This window comes from Camelus dromedarius, chromosome 2 (assembly GCF_036321535.1).
Source record: "Camelus dromedarius isolate mCamDro1 chromosome 2, mCamDro1.pat, whole genome shotgun sequence".
In the NCBI taxonomy this organism is placed as follows: Eukaryota; Metazoa; Chordata; class Mammalia; order Artiodactyla; family Camelidae; genus Camelus; species Camelus dromedarius.
Window position 1 is genome coordinate 72,811,469 of NC_087437.1, and position 12,296 is coordinate 72,823,764.

The 12,296-nt window shown below is 37.6% G+C and overlaps 1 protein-coding gene across 14 annotated transcripts in view; it reads right to left on the reverse strand.

Moving 5' to 3' along the window:
- The window catches only part of PHLDB2 (pleckstrin homology like domain family B member 2), a 208,185-nt gene that overhangs the window by 52,742 nt on the left and 143,147 nt on the right, over positions 1 to 12,296 (reverse strand). For 13 of the 14 annotated variants that reach the window (XM_064495515.1, XM_064495534.1, XM_064495531.1 and 10 more), the window contains 2 exons: positions 8,028 to 8,411; positions 1,084 to 1,227 (listed from right to left, as the gene is read on the reverse strand). In XM_064495515.1, coding sequence (XP_064351585.1) covers positions 1,084 to 1,227; positions 8,028 to 8,411 — 528 coding nt within the window. The remainder of the gene's footprint in view (positions 1 to 1,083; positions 1,228 to 8,027; positions 8,412 to 12,296) is intronic. The other variant, XM_064495548.1, reaches the window with a different exon arrangement.

Sequence of the window (12,296 nt, forward strand, 5' to 3'; positions counted from 1 at the left end):
ACCCAACTCATATTTAACATGCTCAGAAAATGTCTCTTGGATTTGAACTTAAACATCTAAATACATGGCACATCACCTGACAGATCTTGAAGCAGGTCAGAAAGTATATACTAGTTAAGACAAAGTTGGTTATCCAACACGTACATTAAAAATGGCTTCATATGTGCATCTAATTGGATTTAAAAAAAAGAAACAGAAGGAAGAGGGAAACGTAAAAAAAGGGCACTTTCCAGTATGGAGGTTCTTTAAAAAACCAGAGTTACCATATGATCGTACAATCCCACTCCTGGGCATATACCCAGAGAAAACTCTAATTCGAAAAGACACCTGCACCCCAATGTTCATAGCAGCACTATTCAGAATAGCCGGGACATGGAAGCAACTTAAATGTCCATCAACAGAGGACTGGATAAAGAAGATGTGATATATATATATACACACACACATGTAATAGAATATCAGTCATAAAAAAGAATGAAATAATACCATTTCCAGCAACATGGATAGACCTAGAAATTATCACACTAAGTGAATTAACCCAGACAAAGATAAATATCATATGATATCACTTATATGTGAAATCTAAAAAAAACCAAAAGATACAAATGAACTTATTTACAAACCAGAAATAGACTCACAAATATAGAAAACAAACTTATGGTTACCAAAGGAGAAAGGAGGGGAGGGATAAATTGGGAGTCTGGGATTAACATATACACATTACTGTTCATAAAACAGATAAACAACAAGGACCTACTGTATAGCATAGGGAACTATACATAATATCTTGTAATAACCTATAATGGAAAAGAATGTGAAAAAGAATATATATGTATATGTATTACTGAATCACTTGGCTGCACACCTGAAACTAACCTAGCATTGTAAATCTACTATACTTCAAAAAAAAGTTTAAAACAAGGCAATTTTACCCATACATGTACCCACTGAACATATATTTGCTCATGCTGACTTCTATGCATTCTGCCTCCCAAGGCCTGTGCCCTAATAGGCATTGATATATTTAAGCTAAAGGAAAGAAAGAAAAAAGGGAGAGGGAACACGTGAACTCATGGTTTATACCTCTCTGGAAGATTCCTCCATCTGGTCATTTATATCTTTGATCTTTTGTTCAAGCTCCTCTAGGTTGTTCAGAATTGCTATCCGGGACTCTTCCATCGCAGTCAACTCCTGAATCCTCTGTTCTTCACTTAGACCCTCTGGTGTCTGTGATTAATGAACAAACACAGAAAATTCACACTTCAATTCCAGAATTTCCTAGTTAAAAAAACAGTCATAAGTCTAGCGCTTCACAGTCTGTGTCTGTTTGGATTCAAAAGCATCCACATGATTGTTTATTCAGAACTCTGCATTTTCCCATGGAGCCTCAGCAGGTAGGCTCTTAGGTTAGCTCCTACAAACCAGCTTCAGTGTACAAAGTCATATCCTTCTAAAGGCAAAATAACTAAGAGCCAAATGACTCAGAGGAAGCTGTGGCCCACAGAGATTGTAGCACCTTCCCTTAGGTTAAGGACAATGTTTGGCAGAACAGAGAACTAGAATCTAGATGAGATTTTTGGCATTTTCCTTAGGGATGACTCTTGGGCACGCTGCTACCTTCATCACAAGCTCCATTTTCTCTCCCATCTCCAGGTAAGTACATCTCCTACACAGACTCTAGAATCTCCATTGGTTCCCACTGCTAGGATTATCTGCAAATGAGCAATCATATTTATTTCCTTTCCAACACAAGGTGGAAAAGAAGGACACATGGCACTTGTCCCCATCTTACTGAAATGTTCCCCAAAGTTAGTAACCAGGACAATACAGGCTTTATTACTTTGGTGACCTCCAAAATGATTTAAAACTACATCATTAATATTATGTTAATTCATGTTTCACTTTTTGCACCAGCACACTGTTTCCTAGTCTTTATACTAAGGGCCTTCTTCCTATGTAGTGATTAAGACTAACTGGGCCAATGGGCTTTTGTAAAATAAAATAGAATACTGGCCATTGTTCATAAAACTATTTCACGGAAAAACTGAGTTCTTTAACAAGAAATGAGAACGTCATGAAAGAAATTAAGTGAGAGAAGGCATACTTACACCCTTGAACAGAGTTGTAACAAATGCCCAGCAAAGAAAAGAGTATTTAGATCATACACACGGTCAAAATGTGACTGCTGATTATTTTAAGATGAGAATAAAGTGAATTGAAAACAGCTTCTTCTTTCAAGAATTTCAGGTTAGTTACCTTGGGTATCACTTGGTGGAGACCAGTCTTTCTAGAAATCAAAAAGTACCAGGAGTGGGATATTATTTATTTAACTTTATCTCTCTTTGAAAAAGAGGTAATTTCTTTGCATCAGTAAGTCAATAATTATATCATTCCACAATTGGAAGTTGAAAACAGCAGCCCCGGTAAGTAAATTATTGAAGAATACTCACTAACCACTGAAAAGAATATTCAAATTAACCAAAGAAACCATTTAAATTCTGTGTACCTCATTAAGTTCATTTACTATGCTTAACAATCCTAAAAATTACTTTAAGAATATAGGCATCTTGTCAGATTCTTTATTCATATTCTTTATTCTTTTTACCCTACTTTGCTGCTCAAGGAGATGAAACCATTGAGAAGTCACATATGTCAGGTTGATTTAGAGCAAAGGTATGCAGGCCTTCCAATCTTTGACATTCCACTTTTTAATTGTCCTCTTAAATCTTATCAACTAATGAAACAATAGCTGACCTTTTTTCACAGACAATGAATCTCATCGACCTAATACTTGGCTGCCTGTTTTAGGGCATGAGGGGTGCCTGCAACAGTGAATGGCATTCCTAAATCACTGATGAGTAATCCTAGCAGGAAAGCCTCAAGAAGGCCAGTATCCTGTCGGGTCAACAGTTCATATTAGGTTTCAGCTTCCAACATGGTTTAAAAATATCTCTCTCATTGGTGGAAGCAGAACATTAAGAGAAAACAAAAACTGAACAATCTGCAAAACTATAAAGATAGGTAAAAGTGGCAATTATTAATATCTGTATAACTCAGTTTCTAGAAAATTTATCATGATAGGTATATTTAATAATAGACAACTTGAGAGTTTGTAGCAATAAATGCTATCTAGGAAATGACTGTGTTTTTTTTTTTACTGTTAAGTTACTTATAAAAAGCAAAAATCTTCAAAAGGCACTCTAAAATTTTGGTTTGTAATAGAATGGGATGAGGATACTGTAATTTCATTTATATACAAATTAAAAAAAAAAAAAAAAACCAATAGAGAGCCAAGGGTGTGGTAGCTTTAGTTTTATGGTGACAGAAAAAGGTGAAATTTTAATCTATCTGGGACTTTTTTTTATAGCAATGGATAGGATTTCACTGAGAGTGACGTGTTTGAATAAAAGCACATGTATGTGCATCCCCAAATATGCTGTATTCAGGGTAACTTGACACAAACACACACAAAAATAGGAGAGGGCTGGGACAACACACTCTGCAGCCACCTTTTTTTTTGGGGGGGGGCATATTTCTTCTTAGAAACTTCCTATGACCAGAGAAGGTTGCAGGTGTGAGGACTTTCCACTGCAGCTAGAATGATTACTCAAGAAGAAAAGAGTGAAACAGTTTTTATCACAAGGGAAAAAACATTTTTTGGCAAAAACATGAGGTGATGGACATTAACAATTTATTGTGGTAATCATTCTGCAAACTATGTAAGTCAACTCATTACACTGTACTCCTTACATTTATACAGTGCTGTGTGTCAGTTATATCCCAAATCTGCATGGACCGTACACAAGAAATTGACACAATGCTATAAACTGAACTATACTTCAATAAATTTTTTTTTAAATTGCATGAAAACAAAAAAGAGAAGAGTGAGCTATATCTGCCTTTCACCTCAGATGGTGGTAGACAGGTTCACAAAAGGCAATTAAAATGAACATATTTCCAAGGTCATCTGCATTTTTTTGGTCACCTGCATCTTTGTGTTAGGTAAAGCAAAGTCTAGAATGGTATATCTTAAGTTTCCTAAATATCATTAAAATTTTTGTTTCATTAAATCAGTTTAGAGTGTTTTTCACATTCCTCTCTTCTCCATTAATCCTCAGATCAGTTAACAACAAACACTATACTCTAAATAATCCAGTGAGCAGATTACTCAGAGGAAGAGCATCTAAAACAAATAATCAGGACTTTACAAATGAACTCCTCTATCTCCTGTCTTAAAGTCTTCAAAATGCAATACATGAAAAACCTATTCCCTGGAACCTATCACGCTCTCAGCTGCGTGCTGTCTAAGCCGCTGTGCGGTACCCAGCAGTGCCCTTGACATCTCCTGTCTCTAACAGAGGCACAGTCTTCTATCACTAGCTGCAGGGAGGCTCCTCCAAGCTGCAGAGGCCTCCTATTCCACAAAGGCAGATTTGAGCGATGGAGAGCATCTGTCATGATCTGCTCATTGACACTTCGACAGCTCTCTTGTCACAGCCCTCTTCAGGAGGGAACTTGTCTCCCAAAAGTCAGTCCTTAGAGCATGTGGGTCACCATTTTAACAAAAGTCTCCAGATCTCCATGCAGGAAGAAATATGAAAGGATTTACAATGAAAAGACAGTGAAGGAAGCCCAATGGCTGATGACAACAGATCAAATGTTTAAATGAGGGGTCATTTACTTTGCCCAACACCAGTAACTTTAGATTTTTACCCCAGATCCTAGCATCTAACAGTTGCAACTTTCTGGCAATAGGGACAGATGTCCTATTCATAATTACTCTCCACTGAGAATCAGGAAGGCAAACATGGTCATTAAAAGAAAGCAGGATTGAACGGTCCAGAGTCCTGATACATATGATGGGAGAACTCAAGAGGTAGGTAAGGACTTCCGACTAGGAACATTCAGTGCACAAGTCTTGCTACAGCCAAACAAACAAAAGTAAAAACAAAGACACAAACTCCCCTAAATAATACTCCATGTGATAAACTACCTGGAGAATTTAGTACAATGATAGCATCTTTCTCTTAAAAGAGTCAGTATGTATTCTTCTCTTATAATAAAAATCTAATTAATGTACTTTTAAAAAATTATTTGTTCTTTGGGCATGATTGCCAAGAATCTCAGAGTTGAACTTAATGGTCAGAGTTACTTAAATAAATTAACCAATCCCATTTATCCTTGAATAAATAGATATTTATGATTATGGTAACTTCTCTCTTATATAATATTTTTGGTGTTCTAATTTTATTCTAATAAATTTTATATCTTTTATTATACAGTCTCAAATACTTTCTAGAAAATGGGTAGGGAAATAGATTTTTTTTTAATTTCATAGAAAAAAATATTCTTAACTTGTTGAAAAAAGTAATACCAAAAGAGTTTCCTTGAACTTTTTTAAGAGATTGTCAAATTTGGAAGACATGTTTAGATCAGCAAACAACAACCAGAAAACTAAGTAATGATTATGACTACATATAAATGTTAAACTCCTAGACACCCCCAAAAAATCAATAATAAAGTCAAAGGGAAGACCACTCATGATAAAGGACTAATTTCCTTGATTTCCTTACCATCAATAGTTCCAACTACTGAGTAAAAACAAGACAAAACATTTTTTTTTAAATGGGTGAAGAGGAAGACAAGGGATATCAAGATGGTGGAACAGGAGGATGCTGAGCTCACCTCCCCCACAAACACATCAAGAATACATCTACAAGACAACAAGAGTACACCTACAAGACAAAGACAACAGAACTCCTATAAAGTTATATCTCAACATACCCACAGCTAACAACATACTCGATGGTAAAAAGCTGAAAGCTTTTCCTCTAGAATCAGGAAGAAGACAAATATGCCCACTCTCACTACTCCTATTTAACATAGTATTGGAAGCTGTAGCCATGGCAAGCAGACAAGAAATAAAAGGCATCCAAATTGGAAGGAGAGAAGAAAAACTGTCACTGTTTGCAGATGACATGACCACATATACAAAACTCTAAAGTTTCCACCAAAATTTAATTAGGTCCCTCCCAAAAAATGGGAACTAATTAAACTTAAAAGCTTTTGCATATCAAAGGAAACCACCGACAAAATGAAAAGACAACTTATTGAATGGAAGAAAATATTTGTAAATGACATGACCAATAAGGGGTTAATATTCAAACTATATAAACAGCTCATACAACCCAATATCAGAAAAACAACCAACTCGATTAAAACACGTGCAGAAGATCTGAACAGACATTTTCCCAAAGACATACAGATGGCCAACAGGCACATGAAAAGATGTTCAACATTAATGATCAACAGAGAAACATAAATCAAAACCACACTGAGATATCACCTCACACCTGTCAGAATAGCTATCTCCAAAAAGACCACAAATAACAAATGTTGGCAAGGATATGAAGAAAAAGGGACCCTACTACACTGTTTGTGGGAATTTAAGCTGGTGCAACCACTGTGGAAAACAGGATAGTGGTCCTCAAAAAAACGAAAAGAGAATTACCATATGATCCAGTAATTCCACTCCTGGGAATAGACCCAAAGCAAAAGAAAAGTAATTTGGGAAAATATATGCACCTCAGTGTTCATAGCAGCATTATTTACAATAGCCAAGATATGGAAGCAACCTAAGTATCCATCAACAGATGAATGGATAAAGAGGATGTGGTATATATACATAATGGAATATTACTTAGCCATACAAAAGAACAAAAATTTCCCATTTGCAACAACATAGATGAACCTGGAGGATATGCTTAGTGAAATAAGTCAGCTAGAAAAAGACAAATACTATATGTTGGTACTTATATGTGGAATCTTAAAAAAAAAAAAACAAACATAACAAAACAGAAACCGACTGACAGATATAGAGGACAAACTAGTGGTTACCAGTAGGGGGAGGCATGGAAGAGGGGCAAGATATGGGTAGGGGATTAATAGAGTTACAAAAACTATGTATAAAATAAGTAAGATATAAGGATATATTGTACAACACAGGGAATATAGCCAATATTTTATAACTTTAAATGTAGAATAATCTATAAAAATGTTAAATCATCATATTGCACATCTAAAACTAATTTAATATTGTAAATCAACAATACTTTAAAAAGTTAAATAAATAATAAGTAAAAAAAGGTGTCCCCCAAAATGAGTGAAGAATATGAGTGTGTCAAAATAAAAATTAACAACTAAAAATATGAAAAGATGTCCAACTTTATGCACAAATAAAAGCAAGCAAATTAAAACACCATTAACTTAGCAAATTGAAAATTTTTGATAATACACAACCTTGCCAAGTGTATGAAGAACAAGCTGCACGTATAAACTGTTACTCAAAGTGTCACCAGGAAATACAATTTTTTGAGAGTATAATTTGGAAATTTGATTAAAACAAATAGCATGCAAACTCTCTGACCTACCAATTTCACTTTTAGTAAGTGATCCTACAGACACACTTGCACAATTGTACTAATATAATATATATATTCTAGAATGTTTGCTGCCTATAGATTTTATTAGTAAAAAGCTAGAAACAGTTTAAATAGTATTTCCAAACAACAGAATACTAGTCAACCATTAACAAGAATGAGGCAGAGCTGTGTATAGTGATATGCAAAGATGCTCAAGACATTCAGGGAGGGAAAAAGTCATGCAGAACACTGTGCATATGTATATGTGTGTCTATGTCTGTAATATATGGCTGTGCACAGAAATATTGGGAAGGCATGTCAGACATTTTGTGCTTCTCTCGCAGGTGTACAACTGGAAGGGGGCAGGGAGAAGAAAATTTTTTCTCTTTCTACTTTTCTGCACTGCTACATTTTCTGGAATGCAAATTTGTTACTTTATAGTAAACATTCTCATTTGCTGTGCCATGTTTAGCTAATTACCTCTTAGATTGAAGGTTCACTGAAAACATTTTGGAAAACAAGCGTGATAAACCTGTGATGTCTAGGCCAGCGCAGATGCACGGCCCTAGGTCCTAAGTCCCAGTCTCTGGGCCCTGCCAGCTTTACCTTTGGTAGGATACTTAGGTACGTGGACTCGCTGGAAGTTTTCAGAAAGGCAGAGGAGGGTGGTGGGGGAGTCCTGGTGAGGTCCCTGAGCAGTTCATCATTCCTGGTGCTCCTGGGGGAAAGGAAGCTGGCACTGCTCTGACTGAGGCTCCCAAAGACAGCCAGGTCCGCATCGTGGAGAGAGCTTTTCTGGTGGCACCTGTATCTGGTATCAGGGCTCACCAGGGCTTCTTCAAACACAGACTCCTCGTCAGAGAGCTGCAGCTTCTCCAGCTCCTTATTGATCTTCTGCACATCTGCCACGGTGGTGCCAGTGGACAAGCGACTGTCAGGCTTTGTGTATTCAGCACAGAGACTGAGGATGGTCTCCAGACGCTGTCTCTCCTAGAACACAGAGGAGGGAAGGTCAGTGAGTTTTTGAGAAGGAGACAGCTCCAAACAAGAAGACTAAAGAGAGGCTGGGATTACGGGTGATTTCAACCCACACAGACAACCACACAGATACTCAGCTGGTGATGATTTTCCATCATCTTTGATATACCCATTTATAGCTGCAGATGAAGCCTGGGTTTACAATGCCTGACTTTCCTTCCAAACTCAATTCTGGTTGCCCCTTATATCTGTATACCCCAGTGCTGGTCCTAGCACATACAAGCACCCACTGAGCCTTTTTTTGATTTATCAATGCTCCAAATATTTCAAAAGTTTTTTAAGATTTCCCTTTAAAAATCTTCGCCCTCTTCCTTCCCTTTATTACCTAGCTTCAACAATACCTAGCTCTTTCATCACTGTAGACTTAATGTTTGTGCTTACAATTAATTGTCTGTTTCCTAAAGAGATATTCTACTGTTAGACACACAAAAGGAAAACACTACTTTAAAGATGTTTTAATTTAAAAAAAAGTTTTAGTTTAAAAGGCATATGGGATCTTCAACTTTTTTCTTGAAATACTTCACATTTTTCAATTTTTTTTGTCTTATCACCATGTAAAGGTCTTTTCCACCAATTTCTCATATGAATAATTAAATTAATTTTTAAAGTGTTGTAAGAAAAAAAAGAACATTTAACATCATGTCCAGATAAAGGACATCAACATATTTCAGATTGTGAGATCATTAAATTTTTTATTCATTTAGCTGGAAAATAGAATGATAGTTTATTTATTTTTTAAAAAATCAATACATATGCCATTGATGTAGATAATGGTACCACTAACTGACATTTCACCAAGGTCCCATGCAAAACAGGTAGTTATTTATGATTTTGGACTTTAAGTACATTAACTATACATTTGTGAACAAGGGGATATAATTTACAAATACTCATCATCAGCACTTTTGCCTCTCACATTAATTCCAATGCCAAAATGAAAAGAAAAAAAAATAGCCAAAAAAAAAACAACTGTTGTGATTACATCTACCACACTGAAAAGAGAATTCAAAAGCCTTCCACAGAAAAACATTTTTCCAAACTAGTTATCAGTTACAAAACAGAAAAATGCTAAGCAGACTGGGCTGCTGTTTTTCATGTCTAATCGCAGCAAATTTGTAAAGAGAAAATTCTGAAGGCAGTTCACTCTTTATTAGTTGAAGGGGATCAAATAGAAATGTCAAATAGAAACAGACTACCACAATTCCCTGGTTTCCATTAAATACATTCGTTATAATGACAAAACAGAATAAAATGACTTTTATCCGTCCTCTAAAGTACTCTCCCCAACCAAAAAATACAATAGCTCGATCAAACGGACTATTAAGCTGGTTCTTCGAAGCCCCCACCTCCCATTCACTGCCTGAACTTCTGGACTCCAGCTGCAGCTCCGTCCTCATGGCCTCGCCGCAGGGAAGGCACTCAGAGCTGTTCCACCTCATCCCAGGCATGTCTGCACAGGTCCATCCAGGAGCCCTGGTGCTTATTTATCTCCGCAGCTGCCACCAGCTGCCAAGCCCTACCCACCTCAACGTTGTGGGGAGGGAGCTGGGGGTAGGGGAGACACAGCATTCATCGCGTTATTTAAACTTCTCCAACAATCTAGAAAGGTCTGCATGGGCATATGCAGAAACAAGTGCAAGGGCACATATGAGGAAGGGACAGGAACAAGATGTTGCAATTTACCCCTTCTCAAGAGTATCTGCATTAGAGGCTAATCTCCAAAGAAAAGTTCTCTTTCTGCCATGTAAGGTGATTTAAGTTGAAGCATCTAAACTCAGTCTTTGCTAATCTTCATGCATCAGCCTTGACGTTCATGACATTTGGGATTATTGGAAAGTTAGCAGTTTCTATTCACCAGGGCACTAATGAACAAGTGTGGTCTTCAAAAGCATGACAAGTATTTCTATAATACATAGCAAAATTCCTCCCACATCTCCTTCCCAAAATAGTTTCTTCTGCTGCCAGTGCTATTGCTTAATTCCAGAGGGAATAAACGATCCCAGACTTAAGATGGATGCTATTTCAGACAGTGAAACAGTATTCAAAGGCTGGTGCACAGGAAGTTTGGTCTACTGGTATGTGCTCCTCTCTATTCTTATCACCCCACTCCCAGCCAATCTGTTCAGGCTTGGAGCACACACGCAAGCAGCACCGCTGCCCACGGGTCTAACAGAAATCCAGGCTGCGCCGAGACACACTGGCCCCGTAAAAGCTGCACTGAAGAAAAATAAGCTGCTGATGAGACCTGCGTCACAAGTCTGCAAGGCACTTCAGAAAGCATGAGAAGCCTTTTAAGGAAAAGCCTGAACAGAATTTGCCCTCATAATCCTCCCTCGAGCCCACTTTGTCCTGCCCATTCATCACACCAATATTCTCCACTCTGCATGACCTAAAACGAGGGTGGCCATTCCACCCAGGACACTTTTGAGAATCAAATGGGGGCACTATTAATAATTATGCTGGGACAGCAAGCACAAACTGGGACTGGCAACCTGAGACGTACGGCTCTCTTCCTAAAATTCAGTTTTCTTTGACGCTTCACCTGACAATCTGCTGAGTTAGGCGGCCACCCTCTTTAAGATCTCCAGTTCCCACCCACCTTTCCAAACCAGCAATCCACTGCACACTGTCCTGAAAAGGCACCAGCAGAGAGCCTAAATGGCCCAAAACACTGGTTTTCAGGGAGTAGAATGTAGGTCACTTTGAATCACATTATTTAAAACACATTTTAATTTTTTTCTCCCTCTCTATTTTCCCTTTCCTCCATCTCCATATACCACATGCATCAAAGAAAGCTGTGAAGGGGACACAAGAGCTTAACAAATATACCTGAAGAACAGGGTGCACAGTTCTTTCCCTGAGTGGTCAAAAATAAAAAAGCTGTCTTTTTCACCTCAGAGCTTGCTTTCTTTTTCAGAGGAAAGCATCTGGTGTTGTCCCACTGGAGTTCACAACCCTCAGTCGGGGACCTCATCCATCTCCTCTACCCATCCAGTCCTCTCGTAACCAACAGCAGCCAGCCCAGGCCGTGGGACCACAAACATAACACAGAAATAAATTATGCAGAAAGTCAGGTGCTGATACTTAAGCATAGGTAAAGTTTTTGTCAAAATCCCTCTTTTATAATTAAATGTGTTGGGTCATTTATTACCTAAAACGAAGGGTCAACTTTTAATGATTTAAATACTTTAGTTGAAAAGAGTTTTTTTTTTCTCTATTTAAGATGACCTATTACAACTGATAAATGTGACCTCTCTCTTCTGTTAACTCTAAGGATTCAATGTCTCCATATCTTCAGTTCAGTGATAATCTATTGAGTTACTCTCTGCCCAGTAATGTGCTAAGGATACAAAGAGGAAAAAAGACAGCATTTCTACCCTCAGATCTTTAACAAGAGGCACAAATAGTCAATCAAAGACACAGCGATAACAGAGGTTTACAAAAAAAAACCCTATGGATTCTTTTATGGGAAAGCAATGCACAAAAATTACAGAAAAAGAAATTTGAGTTGAGTCCTCAGGATAAATAAGTCTGCCTGGTCTGCTGGGCAAGTGGACAGGCATTTCTGTAAAGGAACCATATAAACAAAGGGCATAGAGTTGTGGATTATCATAGCATGCTCAGAGATCAGCAACTACTATGTGACAAGAGAGATGGGGTTCTTTGGAAGAAGAGGGATGAGGTACCTGCAAGACATGGGCCAGATTTCTTCCTCTTTATATCAGGACTCAATGATCCCAATATTCTAAATTAACTCTGGGAATAAATTCATAGAGTTCACCAGCAAGAGTCACAGACCTTGGTCTGAAAGTGGACAGCAGACTGAAAAGAGCTGGA